Genomic DNA, 17495 nt, shown 5'->3' with positions numbered 1-17495 from the left:
GAACGCAGTGGCTCCAGGTAGTATGGATGAGCTCTACTATGGCGGGCGGTGCGATAGTAAAAACGAGATGATGGGATCATCTCAAACAGTTCCTCAGAGCACTCCCCAATGGATATATACCAATGTAGCGCGAATACCGTGGAACCCAGATAAGTAGGACTTGTAGGTCGGTGTCCTAGTTAGTCCTACTTATCTGGGTTCCACGACCACCGACCAAATATGCAGGCGGATCCTTGCACGAGTGCATCAGACTGGTCTCAAGAGCTCAAGAGCTGTTGGCCCCGATCCTCTGGAACGAACTCAACCACTGAGAAGAAATATTACGAAATTAGTTTAATTAGAACCGAAACTTAATATTGATTGGCACACGATTCAATGGAAAGTAGCAAAAGCCGCCAAATCAATTTCGCTATTCCTTCAAAACGATTGAAAGCGAAATAAATAAAAATGTATTGATTAATTACCATGACTTAAAATGATATTTTCACAAAAAAATTCAACACTTACACGTATGTTCCTAATGCAACTTCCACGCTGTTGGAATAACATTGTATAATAAAAATCAAAGCATCAAATTTCATAAATTTCTGTAATTAGCGTAGAACGAAAGACCGCACAAACTTCGCGACAGAAATAGGTATCTACAAAATAGGTTACCGTGTGTTAATAATTTTTACTAATCCAATATATATATTTTTTTATAACAACTAAGAGGCAAACGAGCAAGACGGGTCACAAATGGTAAGTGATTCACCGCCGCCCACGGTCACCAGCGTTTACGCCAATGCGTTCGTTGCCTTACTTAATATAAAACTTAATATAAACTATTTATTATTTTATTTTTATATTTATTATTATATTATATTATTATTTATTAGTTTAGGAAACGTATTCTAATCTAGGAACAAATCAACTCGAAACTACATACTGAAAAATACTATTAGACTTTGAAAAGTGTTGCTCGTTAATCAAAACAAATCCTCATAAAACCGAAGTTCTTATAATAAGAGACACCATCTTGCTAAGAGATCTAAAACACTAAAACATACATAAACAAAGAAAAGATCACAAAGTTAATGAATCAAAGCGCTTAGTAAACGAAATCGACATAATTACTTCCGTGCCCCGCGTAGGGCACCGGTGACCTCATGGCAGTCAACATGCTAAAGACATTTGCAGCACGTATCAAAATATGCAGATATAAAAATTACCATATGGCATCATGCAATATTTTCGGTAAATATCTTGAAAACAAAAAAGTAAAGATCATTGATTTGTATAATTTAGTATAATGTTGACGCCAATGTAACTTAAAATGATACTGTAAACTGTGGTCGTTAATGACCCTAGATGTTAAAAAGCGACCTAAAAAAATAAATAAAAAGTAAATACTCGTAATAGAGTTTATAGTTATTCTTTTGTAATTAAACTCTACAAAAACATTAACACTGCAATATTGTAAACTTAATTGAAAGATCATTTTAATGTCATTGACAGTAGTTATTACCAAAACTTTTTTTTTATTGCTTAGATGGGTGGACGAACTCACAGCCCACCTGGTGTTAAGTGGTTACTGGAGCCCATAGACATCTACAACGTAAATGCGCCACCCACCTTGAGATATAAATTCTAAGGTCTCAGTATAGTTACAACGGCTGCCCCACCCTTCGAACCGAAACGCATTACTGCTTCACGGCGGAAATAGGCGGGGTGGTGGTACCTACCCGTGCGGACTCCCAAGAGGTCCTACCACCAGTGAAAAGTTTATTTACATTGCTTTAAATTAGTGTCTCAGTTGGCTATCGTTTTGAAAGTAGTGAAATAAGGAAATCATAATATGAATAGATAAGAAAGAACGAACATAAGTAATACGTATTTACCTACGTAAAACATAATTTACCCGCGTGTTTTTTGTTATCAATGACATTCAAAGAGATTAGATTTAACAAAAAAATGACCTTATTCAATGTCAAATCTACATATTTTTATGCTCGGTCCACACGATTATTGATCGCCGTCTCGCTTAGTTCTATTGCAAACCAAATCATGTTTATTTTTTAAAGACAACATTTCATTCTTAGGTCAGTCTCTCTTGTTGATTTTAGTGTATAGCCGAGATTACGGCGACGAGCCACTTAAAGCTTCTAGAGCCGAATAGAAGCCAGAACGCCATGACATACATTTTATATGTATAGTCGAATTTTCAACTGGATTCTGACTGATACCATTAGTGTAGATCGGCCAACAAATTAAAGTACCAGCCCATTTAATGAAAACTCCGTATTAATTTTTTTATTGCATATATTATTATGTAAATGCAAGTATATTACATATATTCTTTATTAAGACACGACAAATCAGTAATTTACGAAATTCAATTGACTTTAAATCTTAAAATTAAACACCTTGCTGCATTTTTATAAGACACCATCTTTATAAATATATTTCTTCTGTGCGTGTGCTTGTCACTGAACTCCTCCTAAACGGCTGGACTGATTTGAATTATTTTGTTGTATACGTTTTGGTGGCACCCTAGAAGGGTTAGATTCACAAATCAGCCCGGCAGAGGGCGCTGCAGTCGGTATCTAGGTTATTTATCTTTCCTAGAAATAATTTATATGGCAAACAACGTTTGCCGGGTCAGATAGTTGATTTAGAAAAAAATTAACTTCGATATATTTTATAGAGCTCTGATAAACAGACTGATAAACAGTTTTCAGTGATTATTTTAAATCAATCAAGAATTTTCCTGTTAAAATTCGTACATATGTATAAGTATACTTAAGTCTTTATATAACTGTATTGATTTCTATCGTAAAATAAAATTTTTCTAAAACAAATTTTAAAAAAAACCCTTTTGGCTGTAAATGGATCTTATATCAGGTACCGTGCTGATTTTGTAGGTGTTGAATTTTTTAATCGTATATACCTACATATCTAATATTAAACCAAGGTCAACAACATATGGAATCGCTACTCCGTTATGAGCGACCGTAGTTTGTTCTAATACATTAGGTACTATGAACACATTTGGTTGTTTTGTTTATAAATTGCATAATACGAAAACGAATATTATTTATAATAATTTTGAAGTGATAATATTATTATGTTTCGTGCGTTCGTAATCTATTTTATGTAACAGTTTGTGATTACATTGTTAGGAAGACGATTGTGTGAATACTTTTTACAATAATATTAATTTAAAATATTTTTAAAGTAAATATTAACAGTGTCATCATGAATGCGCCGAAGTTGAGATCAATTTTGAATCCCATATGGATACGAATAAAAGGCGTGAGGTAAATTATGAGTTCGATATTATATTTTAATTACGCTTTTAATGTTTTGTTAGTATTAACAGATGTTGTCATAACTTAATCATTATATTATTGTCTATTGAAACTAATGTCAAATAATGAGAAAGTTCTCTGCGTGTGACTGAATATTTTAATTTAATTAAACACAAAGCAGGCTAAAATTTTAAGTAGAGGCAGACAAATATGGCGTCAAAATAAAAAACCGGATTTCAACTTCTATCCGGGGTGTTTTGTTTTTTAATTTCAGTTAATTTATTTATTTATACTTTATTTCAGTTTTTTTTAAAAACAAACCATAACATTTTGTTAGTAACAATTACTTATAATAAAATCTATTTTAGTAATTAAAAAATGTAACACATATCTATCAGACATACATTATATATTATTACTTTTTTTTTCATTCCAAGTGACTTTCCTTCGATCTTGCTCGATATGATGTTCAGAAGATATAATATTTTATACAAATTTATTGGTATTTTGGTCGTTACTCTGGATGTAGGCAGCCCAGGACCAGTCGTTGTGATGAAGCTTGAGGAAGCCTACCAGCCTAAACGTATCCTATGGGATGTCTGTGGACTGAACAATATGATAGGTCTATATATTTTATTCATAACATTTTTTTTCTTGTTTCAAAATTTAATTTATTGCCAGGGTTTTAATTAATAACTTTTATCTCCAAAAGTGTGACGTCATTATCAAATCATTCGTTTACCAACATAAAATAATTATTTCTTTCTCTCTTTTGGCGGTTGAGAGACCGTGAAGTGATTACCGGAGCCAATCAATCACATCATGAATACCACCACATGAGACATGAGACAGATATCTCAACTGACATAATACATACATAAACTTACTTTAAATACGTAAAAATAAAATATCAACTTCCAGATATCAAGCAACGGTCAGTACATCAGAAAACGTTGACGTCACAAACTTAAAGCCCTTCCACGAAATACCTGGCCCTTCATCATTGCCCCTCATTGGACCTCTACTACATTTCATTCCGGGAGGTTAGTTCAGATCAGTTAATTACTTTCACACTTTATATATTATCTTCGCTAGAGAGAAAAGAGCACGGGCGTTTTGACTTTCAGCGCAGGAGTACTCGCAACCTCGGATCAATATTCCGTCCCCACAACAACGCCAATATTTTTATATAATGCCAGCAAATACATCACTCATAACCAGCGAGAAAGGGAGCTTACAACCCGGGCAGTGGGATTATTACCCTAAAGCTCAATTCGTGCTCCATAAGGGGTCTCGAGTACCTGACTAATTAATAAAAATTCTACCGAAGTACAAATTGAAACTCTATTTAACACTTTAAACACTCCCAGAACATTTTACAATTCGTAATTCGCTTCTTCCGCTTCGCTTCTGGTGAACCGTTCGCTGTTTCGCTTCGAGTAGATCCGATTACTAACTGCCTCCGTGTCATCTCTGTAACACTTTTATAGTCGATACGATATCCCTAGAATTATCAAGAACATTCCTGACCAGTCGAGTGGTTTCAATATGTGTTTCCGCTATTTGATAATAGATGGTGTTGCACTTCTCGAGCGATCTCGATTCTCTTCTAATCGCAATAATAATATTGTAAAGTTAAAGTGTGTATAGTGTAAGTGTTATAGTTCAACGGATGCTTATAACGAATGTAGAAACGAAAACATTACTATTGTCACACTTGAATTCAAATATCATAAGTGTATTTCTCTTAAGCGACTGAAAACATCACTTAAATTTAGAAAAAAATATCATAACAAAAAAACTTCTTCGGCTATTTCAATGGAATAAGCTGAATTGTAAGTAGTTCAATTAAAAACATCGTACTGTTGATGAAACACGCAAACGATGAAAAACGCTTTAATTGCAAATATAAATGTCGCGTGTTAAGCAAAATGTCAAACGCTTAAACCAAACAGACCTTCACTACTATCCTACCGCGGAAAATCGTATTCGAATGCGTGCCTTACAACGCGACGTAAAAAAGTCTCGCATCGCCGAAGTCCGAGATGCCAGATGGTCTGATTTCTTAGAAGGACTCGCGCCCTCCCAAAGGTCTTACTACCACTTAGCTCGTACTCTCAAATCGGATACGGTAGTAACTATGCCCCCCCTCGTTGGCCCCTCAGGCCGACTCGCCGCGTTCGATGATGACGAAAAAGCAGAGCTGCTGGCCGATACATTGCAAACCCAGTGCACGCCCAGCACTCAATCCGTGGACCCTGTTCATGTAGAATTAGTAGACAGTGAGGTAGAACGCAGAGTCTCCTTGCCACCCTCGGATGCGTTACCACCCGTCACCCCGATGGAAGTTAAAGACTTGATCAAAGACCTACGTCCTCGCAAGGCTCCCGGTTCCGACGGTATATCCAACCGCGTTATTAAACTTCTACCCGTCCAACTCATCGTGAGGTTGGCATCTATTTTAAATGCCGCTATGGCGAACTGTATCTTTCCCGCGGTGTGGAAAGAAGCGGACGTTATCGGCATACATAAACCCGGTAAACCAAAAAATCATCCGACGAGCTACCGCCCGATTAGCCTCCTCATGTCTCTAGGCAAACTGTATGAGCGTCTGCTCTACAAACGCCTCAGAGACTTCGTCTCATCCATGGGCATTCTCATCGATGAACAATTCGGATTCCGTACAAATCACTCATGCGTTCAACAGGTGCACCGCCTCACGGAGCACATTCTTGTGGGGCTTAATCGACCAAAACCGTTATACACGGGAGCTCTCTTCTTCGACGTTGCAAAAGCGTTCGACAAAGTCTGGCACAACGGTTTGATTTTCAAACTATTCAACATGGGCGTGCCGGATAGTCTCGTGCTCATCATACGGGACTTCTTGTCGAACCGCTCTTTTCGATATCGAGTCGAGGGAACCCGCTCCTCCCCACGACCTCTCACAGCTGGAGTCCCGCAAGGCTCTGTCCTCTCACCCCTCCTATTTAGCTTATTCGTTAACGATATTCCCCGGTCGCCGCCGACCCATTTAGCTTTATTCGCCGACGACACGACTGTTTACTATTCCAGTAGAAACAAGTCCCTAATCGCGAAGAAGCTTCAGAGCGCAGCCCTAGCCCTAGGACAGTGGTTCCGAAAATGGCGCATAGACATCAACCCAGCGAAAAGTACTGCGGTGCTATTTCAGAGGGGAAGCTCCACACGGATTTCTTCCCGGATTAGGAGGAAGAATCTCACACCCCCGATTACTCTCTTTAGACAACCCATACCCTGGGCCAGGAAGGTCAAGTACCTGGGCGTTACCCTGGATGCATCGATGACATTCCGCCCGCATATAAAATCAGTCCGTGACCGTGCCGCGTTTATTCTCGGTAGACTCTACCCCATGATCTGTAAGCGGAGTAAAATGTCCCTTCGGAACAAGGTGACACTTTACAAAACTTGCATTAGGCCCGTCATGACTTACGCGAGTGTGGTGTTCGCTCACGCGGCCCGCACACACATAGACACCCTTCAATCTCTACAATCCCGCTTTTGCAGGTTAGCCGTCGGGGCTCCGTGGTTCGTGAGGAACGTTGACCTACACGACGACCTGGGCCTCGAATCTATACAGAAATACATGAAGTCAGCGTCGGAACGGTACTTCGATAAGGCTATGCGTCATGATAATCGCCTTATCGTAGCCGCCGCTGACTACTCCCCGAATCCTGATCACGCAGGAGCCAGTCACCGTCGACGCCCTAGACACGTCCTTACGGATCCATCAGATCCAATAACTTTTGCATTAGACGCCTTCAGCTCTAACACTAGGAGCAGGCTTAGGGACCTCGGTAACCGTACTCGTCGAACTCGACAAAGAGTTCGCCGTGCAACCTAACCCATGAATCAGCTCGCTGAGTTTCTCGCCAGATCTTCTCAGCGGGTCGCGATTCCGATCCGGTAGTAGATTCATTCGCGAAGCAGCTACTCTTGAGCTGTTAGGTCTCCTTCGGAGGCGCTCGGGTAGCTGTTAGCAAATCCCACCCCTCCTGGCTGAGCCTTTGCTCGCCCACGTGTCCTGGTGAAACTGGAAAGGCCTCCGGGCCAACAGTAATCTTTCAATCATAAAAAAAATAAAAAAATAAAAAACCTTCACTACTCGATATATCTATATATGTATTAATACGTGAAGCAAAAACTTTGTATCCCTTTTTACGAAAATTGCGTGGACGAAGGAGTATGAAATTTTCCACACTTATAGAGAATATAGAGAAGAAGTGCACAATGCTAATATTTTTTTAAAATTATACTTAAAAGATACATTAAATCAATAAAGAAAACATTACACACACTACATATCATGTATTTGACGCACACACGCATGCATACTATTTATTGTCAAACTTTTGTTCTTGACGTCTGTTGTCAAATTGAGATTAAATATTGTTTGTCTTTGTTAATATTTTTTATAGTTTAGTCTTGGCGAAATTTGTGATTATAGAAGTATAAAATACAATCATAATAGTATACAAAAATACAATTCCAATTAATTATAGTCGAATTTGGACTACTGCGGGACCTCTAGTACTACATAGATTCGTGTTTCATCGCATATGCGCTGCTTTTGGGATTCGATTGCGATGATCCATGAAGCATCACTACATAGGATAAAACAAAGTCGCTTTCTCTGTCCCTATATATGTCTGTCCCTATGTATGCTTAAATCTTCAAAACTACGCAACGGATTTTGATGCGATTTTTTTAATAGATAGAGTGATTGAAAAGGAAGGTTTATTTGTATAATAACATCCATTAAACAATGGAGAAATCAATAATAAATTACAGTTTCCGAAGCGAAGCGAGGGCGGGTCGCTAGTAGTGTCTAATAAACGAGAGATCGACATGTCTTTAAAATTTCTGACCTTAGTTTTAATTCTAAGTTGTCAATATATCTCGTCGACTCTAACTACATCAACTTTAAAAATAAATCTGTCTTTAGGTTCACTCTACACTCCAGATACCAAAGATTTCTCAGCAAAACTATTCAAATTGTACGGACCTATAGTCAAACTTGATCCGCTCTTTGCCAGAAACACATTACTGATGGTGTATGATCCCGAGTCTGCAGCTAACGTGAGTATTTCAGATCACATGATACATACGCATTATATCTTCTTCGCACATATGATTAATTGTTCACTTCAATAAAACAAATGTTAACCTAAGCCTATGTTAAATTAATCTCAATACACCACTTACAGAACAACGTTGAAGTGAATATTTTTAGTAGCTTTTAGACAGACAAACCAAAAACCCTTCTCATGGTGAGTGGTTTCTGTTGCTCATGAAGATCAGCAAAGCCAATAATATAGTGAAACATCTCCTTGCTCTTACTCTCTTCAAACATGCTCGTGTCATAACTGTCAGGACACAGCGTGGAGAGATGCTAGACAGTACATGAAAAATAGTTTTCTTTAATCGCACTGTGAATGAACAGTCTTTTTTTTTTATTTATTGCTTAGATGGGTGGACAAGCTCACAGCCCACCTGGTGTTCATTGGTTACTGGAGCCCATAGGCATCTACAACGTAAATGCGCCACCCACCTTGAGATATACATACACCATCAGCTCTAAGATCTCAAGTATAGTTACAACGGCTGCTCCACCCTTCAAACCGAAACGCATTACTGCTTCACGGCATAAATAGGCAGGGTGGTGGTACCTACCCGCGCGGACTCACAAGAGATCCTACCACCGGTAATTACGCAAATTAATTTGCGGGTTTGATTTTTATTACACGATGCTATTCCTTCACCGTGGAAGTCAATTGCGAACATTTGTTGAGTACGTATTTCATTAGAAAAATTGGTACCCGCCTGGGATTCGAAACACCGGTGCATCGCTCAACACGAATGCACCGGACGTCTTATCCTTTAGGCCACGACGACGACAAAAGTAATTCTAGATTTTCGGTGGCGGTCGGCGTGATAATTAAAAAGAGATAACTCATTAACTGGGAATTTCGCGTCTACAAACCCCAAAAACAACTTTTTCAACAACCAAAAATAATATAATATTTTTTTAATAATTAAAGACTGGAATAGCGTTCTTTGTTCCGTTTTGGTATAATATATGTTTGTACTGCTTCCATCAACATATTTATAATGAGGAAAAAAAACGAGGTTAAAGTATTCTTCTTACTGATAACAATTCTATATAATAACATGTAGTACATCGGTGTGTATTAACTTTTAAGGTTTTGCGAAGTGAAAATCGTATACCGTATCGAGGTGGTTTCAATTCACTAGCATATTACAGGAAGCACATTAAGAAACATGAAAACAATCATAAGAAATTGACTGGATTAATTACTGAGTGAGTATAGATTTGTGTTAATTTTATTACGTTAATTATCTACTTCTTCCCGTAAGTATATATAGGTATATAAAAAAAACATATCTTCTAATTCTCCTAAAAGTCTATAATTTTCTTCAAACTAAAAGACATTCAGCATTATCAATCTCAATACCGAAAACACCCTACCTGCCCTACACCCTACCTTTTTACGTACATCCACAGAGACAGGAGTCAATAGATAAGGGGAACGTAAAAGCCGCTTCCCATCTTGAAATAAGAGTCTCAAAGAACTATTTTATAGGAATAATCTGGGAGGATAAAAACTATTTTACGCTTCACAGCGGAGTGCATGAGATGAAGAAACAATACGGGTCCATACGATCCAGCCGTATGCCCTATAATTTTACAATCGGGCATTTAAAAAATTTCCATGTATGATTTTATTAGACGATATCCCTTCGTCGTAGAGGTTGTTCGTGAACAAATCACTACCAATACTATGATTTAGTAAATCTAGACATACCAGAAAAAGTGGCAGCTGGGTGTCCTAAATGCAAAAGGGATTTTAAGCATAGCCTGACTTGTGATCACATCCACTACAATACCAATACTGTAATATTGCAACGACCATTGTATTATCACTACATAGTATAAAACAAAGTCGCTTTCTCTGCCCCTATATCCCTGCGTTTGCTTATATCTTTAAAACTACGTAACGGATTTTGATGTGGTTTTTTTAATAGATAGAGTGATTGAAGAGAAAGGTTTATATGTATAATAACATCCATTAAATAGTGGAGAAATCAATAATAAATTACAGTTTCCGAAGCGAAGCGAGGGCGGGTCGCTAATCATCTACAATACAGTATCATTATTACAGTCAGGGTGAAGAGTGGTGGGATTTACGTTCAACAGTAAATCCAGTACTGTTGCAGCCAAAAACCATAAAACTGTACAGCGCGGCTATCGATGAAGTGGCTCAAGAGATGATGAATAGGTAATATATTTCAAATAATAACATTTTGGATTTCGATACATACAAAGTAATGGATGAAGAGCCTATTAACTAAGTAAACCTTCGAAATACAAAAGCGTGAGTTACAAAACAAGTTTTCATTCTTGTAATTCATAAAGTTTTTTTTATTATTTATTTTTTTAGAATGAAATCAAAATTAGATGAAAACAATCGTCTTCAGGCTAAATTCGACGATGAAATGAATCTCTGGGCACTTGAATCAATCGGAGTTGTAGCTTTCGGAATTAGATTGAACTGCTTCGATCCAAATTTGGCTGAAAACTCACCGGAAAAGAAGTTGATCGAATGCGTTCACCAGATCTTCAATTTATCTAATCAATTAGATTTCCAGCCAAGCTTGTGGCATATATTTTCAACTCCAACATATAAGAAGGCAATGAAGATGTTTCAGTTACAGGAAGAGTAAGTAAGTTTATTGATTATAAATGTCATTTTGTTCCCGCGCAAATGTCAAGAATAAGATTTATTTGATCGGATTCAACGAAACGATCTTTCATATCAATTTACGGTCTATCTGGTCTAAAGCCAGAGCCCATAGGTACCTTGAAGAATGACGCCGAAGTTTTCACTAAAAAAATATGTTAACACTTTAAACCACCGCCTTGTAATATCACTCAGCTAATTGTACATAGTATCGAAAAACTAATATATGCAACTTAATAAATTTTGCCATATTTTAGTGGGGAGACTGAATGGAAAAGTGCTACCAAAGCCACGAATTACTGAATCTCTATTGTTTTTTGACAGAAACGATTGAACACAGATGAGGTCTTTAAACCTATCTGAATCTGCTTAATATCAAAAGATGTTCTCGAATTTCGATTTAACATCTTATTAAACAGAATCTGTAAGCTTATTATGAGGCGATTTGTGAGTATTCACGGCCACTTTCCAGCATATTTTGGCTGCAAAGCCTTTGCAAGTATATGTTTTGTTCTGGATGCCTTGTAAAGGGCAGTCGTTATTACAATAGCATTTCTACTTTACTCTGTCGAGATGGGCGATGGTTTTCGTTTTGTAGCTTAAATGTATTCTCTGTATAATTAAATACCAAATGAATTGTGAACTTATTTCTTCAAATGCATCAAGATAAGAAAAACAACTCAACTGAAAATTAGTGAGTTTCTTAAATCCTTGAAATACTGTGTTTCTTGTTTGTCGAAAGAGTTGAATCAATCATCACATAATATTACGTCTTCAATCATCTGTTGCAGTCTAAGCAAATATTTCATTAATAAAGCTATGAGAAACATTAACAAAAACGAGAATAAACCAGACGAACAAAAAGGTGTACTAGAAAAACTACTTGACATCAACGAAGAATACGCTTATATCATGGCTACAGATATGCTTGTCGCTGGAGTCGATACAGTGAGTTCAGTTTCTGTAATAGTAACTTAACTATCGTCAATGCTCCGCGTCTGGCATTTACCAACAAACGCTTTAGAGAGTACACCAAGTGGACTTTCTACTCATTTGGAACCATGTTTTTTTTTATAATTGGACCGAACTGTCATGTTTCAACCAACTCGACCTCTTTGAATGTTTAAAAAGTTACCTTAATACAAATATTTATAATTTTAGGTTGCAAACAGTATTGCGGCAACCTTATATCTCTTCGCGAAGAATCCAGAAAAACAGGAGAAGCTGAGGGAAGAAGTGATGTCGAAAGAAAGTAAAAGATATTTGAAAGCGTGCATCAAGGAGACAATGAGAATGATGCCCGTTGTATCAGGAAACCTTCGACGCACTACTAAAGAATACAACATACTCGGATATCATGTACCGAAAGGGGTAAACATAATTCTTATAATTTTTTTGCATATATACGAGTAATTTGTGAAATTATGTAGTAAAAGACACGTCCCTGGTAACGTCATGAAATAAATACGAATCTCTACGCTTATTTTAATTTTTATGTACAAACGAACCTACAAATCGACTGATAGTTACTAAAGTAGAAGATGACTAAGATACTTTTATCCCGGGATAATTCAACGTATTTCATTATTACTGAGCTACAGTTTTTGGGTGAAATCGTGGAGCACGTTCTGAATGTAATGAATGAAGGATTTGATGATGGCCTATACTATAAAGCTTTCCTTCAATCCCAGTCAGGGTCAATCCCTATATTTTTGTTAGATATTTAGTATCCTAGATCTGGATGTAGTACGCGTTCGTGTTCATATCACTTACCCGCATTTCTGGTACCAATAACAGAGTAGAAACCCTAGTACGGGGTCCTTTAATGTTTTGTTTTATTATCTCTTTCGATTAATTGTGTCGTTGACTGTGAATTTAAATGAGAAATCACGGTAAAGCTACGAGTATTAACAAAGTCACTGCATGTTTCTCAGTTACTTAGAACTAGATGCTATCATATTCTATAGATTGGAATCTAATAATACTTTTCACGCTTAGATCGACGTGGCTTTTGCTCATCAAGATTTATCATCGATGGAAGAACATTATCCAAGACCCACAGAGTTCATTCCAGAGCGCTGGTTGGCAGACAAAAATGACCCGCTTTACTACGGAAAAGCTCACCCTTTTGTAATGGCACCGTTCGGCTTTGGTGTCCGGAGTTGTATAGGTAATTATAGATCATAAACTTTTTCTATGAGCATAACCCACTGAATTTCTCAGTAGGTGGTAATGCCAATCGGGTGGCAGGTTCAGTGAACCACAGCTCTTGCTAGGGGCTTAGACTGCTGAAAATATATAATTACATACATCTAAACCCTGAATGTCCATATCATAAACAAAGATTTTGATTCGAATTCGGACTAGAGGAGACCGTTCACTTATGAGAAGAAGACTCAACAGCAAAACGAATTGTACACATACAAACACAACCGCTTTTGCTAGTAGGAATCTATGCCACCCTGAACGTTCTATTAAGATACTAAAGATCTGATAGACTGATTTTAAATTAGCTTGGTTGTTAACAAATGCAAAAAAAATCGTGATTCCATAAGTAGAATATACGTTAGTTCCTTCTTCCGTTCCTGAACGTGTGTGGTGTAGAACATGTTCTGATGTATTATATATATGAAGTCTAATATTGTGTCTTTAAATTTCAGTATAGCCATAAACTGTTTTATCGACGAAAGCCTCTGAAATAGACATCAATCAAGGACTACAAAAATACTCATTAATAATTTTCTGAATTTGAGTAAAAAAATTGGTAGGATAAAATGTAAATCTGAATTTAACTAAACACATGATGCCGCATTTGATTAAATCATTTTGATTCGAATTCCTAACCGGACTAATGACCATGATTGCACTATAATTTCCAGGTCGACGCATCGCCGAATTGGAAATTGAAACATTCCTGACTAAGATCTTAGAGAACTTCCGGGTAGAGTGGTACGGGCCACCTCCTAAAATAATCCAGACTTCAATCAACTACTTCACCGGACCTTTCAATTTCGTTTTTAATGACATTAAAAAAAAGTAGCGTGTGTGTTAGGGAAATGGAATCATAGATTTAGGTAGTTTGATGTGTTAATTAATTTATTAAAATGTAATTAAAGCCATTTAAAGGAAGAAAGAAGTGTACAAAAGGACAAAATTCAAAATTACGATCGTGTGAATGAAATAATATCATTTAACGATTTCACATTCGAATATTCAGGTGAAAATTTATTGACTTTCACTTGAAAAAAATCGGTTGTCTGTAAAGTCGGCTTACTGACGATAGTTGAACGTGACAACGTCTTAAGAAAATACTGATGGAATGGTTTCATTTTTCAAAAGAAAATTGTAATTTTATTTGTTTGATAGATATTTTGTATGGACAATTGACACCACATTCACTTTTCACTGAACTTCATACTTGACGAAAACATGTAAATGTATTATTGTATAGCAGCTGTCCACGCGGATGCATCGCTCACTGAGTAGGAGAGAGACAGATGTCGAACGCTGCCGAACGCGGAGGCCGATTGTGCCTCTTTCTCGCTCGTTGCGCGCTCTCGCTTGCACTTCAAGCCTTAAATGGAACGCCTCAATGAGTTATGTTTTTTCGTGCGTGCAGCCGGCTCCATCGAATTATAAGACGTTGTCACGTCAAAATCAATATCTAGATTTTTGCAATTCTTTATTATTTTTAATTGGTAGGTGAACTCACAAACGCTACTGGGACTCACAACGTGAATGATTCCCCCCCAAATAAGACATGAGGTCTAAGTTTCAATTGTTCAACCCTTCAAACCGAAACTCAACCCGTAATCATGTTAATTCATAAACGAACTACAACAATAGAACACGTACGATAATAATCAAATAAACATTCTAATCAACCCTAGCGAATGGAAAAACCGTAAAACCTCAGAGGTTTTTGAATCATCTTGATTTTTAACTATAAGGATGAAAATTAAACTTAAGATGTTGTGTATATTACATTTTTTACGTTTTCTTGCAATTTAAAAGTTTAAATATTTTTAAATAGCAAATTATGTAGCTTTTAGAAAATTTCAGTGATATATAGTTAAAGTTAAAGCTACTATCGAACGCAAGTTAATTGAAATATATTTAAATTAACTCTCGATTAGGTCGAGGCTATTTGCTTAATTGAATCGGATTATGCGAAAGTGAAGAATTTATTTATTTATTTTATTTTATTACTGATCTTCCATCAAAGCATGTTTTAAACATTTAGTAAAACTATTATACGTAAAACTGTATAAATTGCCAAGATACGAAAAACATTTCGTGAAAAAAAAATCAATTTGGCCTCTATTTTTTGTATAAACACAACCCAGACAGACGGCCATGAAAAATGTGTGTAGGGACTTTTTACTGTACCATATTTGTGTGGCTTATTAGCATATTTATCAGATTTCCAGCTTTGTACAATCACAACGTATAGCAAATACGAAACTTTGATATTTCTTTGAAATTTTATTCAATAAGAGCGTGTCCCGCAAATCGAAACGCCTTAGTAGAAACTCATTCTGTATGAGATACACTTGATTGTGAATTAATGTAAATTTTATAAAATAGTTTTTCAACACAATGTTTGATTGAAATAGATCTGTAGGTTTTGGTTGAAGCTTGATTATTCAAGCTTAGGAACCTTAGGAACAAAGAAAAAGAAGTCGCAACAATTGTACTTTTCAAACTCCAACGATAAATCGACTTGTTTACTAGAAAACGGTACAATTTCAAAGATTTCTTAAACTGAACTCGATGCAAAAGTAAAAACAAAAAGTCAGAAACAATAAATGATTCACGAGCAAAAGTTACATTGCTCGCCACAGTGTATATCTCGTACCGTCCGGCTATGGAATGAGCTGCCCTCCACGGTGTTTCCCGAGCGTTATTACATGTCCTTTTTCAAACGACGCTTGTGGAGAGTATTAAGCAGTAGGCAGCGGCTCGGCTCTGCCCCTGGCATTGCTGAAGTCTTTTTTTTGTTGCTTAGATGGGTAGACGAGCTCACAGCCTACCCGGTGTTAAGTGGTTACTGGAGCCCATAGACATTTACAACGTAAATACGCCACCCACCTTGAGATATAAGTTGTAAGGTCTCAATATAATTACAACGGCGGCCCCGACCATGGGCGACGGTAACCACTCACCATCAGATGGGCCGTATGCTCGTCTGCCTACAAAAACCATAAATCTCAGTAATTTTCACTGTAATCTTTTCTCTATTGTGGTCGGTAATTTTTCTGCTTTCTTCATTTTTCGTAAGAAACTAATGTAATCTGCCCTTACTTCGTGGCAACTGTCGCAAAATATTTCATAAAATATGTACATTTATTGAAACTATTCCCGTGCGGGTGGCTCGACGCAGGTGGTACTTTGATGATACCATCCGGAAACTTTCCCTGTGGTAACACAAATATTCATTTTTTTGTACGTTGAAGCCGTAAAAATCCCTAGTAGCGCTTGTAAAATTTGTTACAATTCCACTTTCCTATTCTTGTAATTAAACAACAAAAAATCAGAATTGAAGGAAGTGAAATTGCACTGTTTTTTTTTTTTTGTTTGGAACGAAATTCCTTATTGTACGATGCGGAGGGTTTTTTTTTTTTTTTCTGGCCGTGGGCCGAACCTCCTACGAGGTCCCCGCGCCTAGGGGGCGCGCGGGGTATGTGAGACTCAACGATCTGCAGGTGTTCAGAGCAGATCGCGGGCCCAAGGATTTTAGGGCCCACCCACTAAACGACTCCCCTGCACTCTTACACCCGACGTCCGATCTCCGTCCGGGGTCAGAATCCGGTCAGAGTAGGGGGGTTCCCGCGGTCAACACTACAACCAGACAGAGGGGTACCCTAACCGGAAAAAAACGTCCGTAACGTAAGATTTTTATTATTTATGTATAGTCTTAGTATTCTATACAGTGTCTAATGTATAGTCTACGTGATGACGGTTATTATTATTCATATAAATAGCTGTTTCTTTCTATATTATTATTCTTTTTTTTTATAAATCATTGTGAATAAAATAAAGTTGATAACTTTGTAAAGTAGTTATTTTTTGTCAATAAAAAAATCTAATAAAACTATACCCGAATAATTATTTTTTTATACCTCGAATAGAACTTCAAAAAATTAATATTTTTATAATAAGGAACTTCGTTGCTATCCGGTGTCCCACGACACCACACATATATTTTTTTTTAAATTATCTGTTTTGCATTACGAACCTAAAAGATAATAATCATTTTTGGCAGACTAGCAATCCCTGATAGTTAATGTCTATCGTAGCCCATGGAGGCTGGTAATTGCGAGGACATAGTCAAGTTCAACATAACATGTTATAACTATTAGCATCTCCTTACGACTTCATAAGTATGAGTGAGCGAGCTCGAGAA

At 37.0% G+C, this 17495-nt stretch overlaps 1 protein-coding gene across 3 annotated transcripts; it reads left to right on the top strand.

Moving 5' to 3' along the window:
* Positions 1-2189: 2189 nt before the first annotated feature.
* On the top strand, positions 2190-17186 carry LOC101742941 (cytochrome P450 CYP12A2). Of its 3 annotated transcripts, none has more exons than XM_038015061.2 (10): positions 2190-2883; positions 4212-4333; positions 8272-8405; positions 9530-9648; positions 10511-10627; positions 10790-11068; positions 11881-12037; positions 12251-12460; positions 13088-13259; positions 13969-17186. In XM_038015061.2, exons 3-10 carry the CDS (start codon positions 8376-8378, stop codon positions 14127-14129), a joined length of 1245 nt encoding a protein of 414 aa, XP_037870989.1. In that variant the 5' UTR covers positions 2190-2883; positions 4212-4333; positions 8272-8375; the 3' UTR covers positions 14130-17186. The 3 variants fall into 3 exon arrangements, with proteins under 3 accessions (XP_037870989.1, XP_004928105.1, XP_037870988.1); XM_004928048.5 differs by lacking the exon at positions 2190-2883 and adding an exon at positions 2951-3299; XM_038015060.2 differs by lacking the exon at positions 2190-2883 and adding an exon at positions 3733-3912.
* The last annotated feature ends 309 nt before the right edge of the window (positions 17187-17495 follow it).

This window comes from Bombyx mori, chromosome 13 (assembly GCF_030269925.1).
Source record: "Bombyx mori chromosome 13, ASM3026992v2".
NCBI lineage: Eukaryota > Metazoa > Arthropoda > Insecta > Lepidoptera > Bombycidae > Bombyx > Bombyx mori.
This window is presented reverse-complemented; position numbering and strand designations above follow the sequence as displayed.

What these genes read in the sequence shown, in the direction of transcription:
- LOC101742941 (XM_004928048.5), top strand. Translation starts at nt 3,238, where the DNA reads ATGAATGCGCCGAAGTTGAGATCAATTTTGAATCCCATATGGATACGA. An exon ending in ATACGAATAAAAGGCGTGAG is followed by an intron (nt 3,300 to 4,211) that starts GTAAATTATGAG and finishes ATCAACTTCCAG; the next exon opens with ATATCAAGCAACGGTCAGTA. An exon ending in GATATCATGTACCGAAAGGG is followed by an intron (nt 12,461 to 13,087) that starts GTAAACATAATT and finishes TTTCACGCTTAG; the next exon opens with ATCGACGTGGCTTTTGCTCA.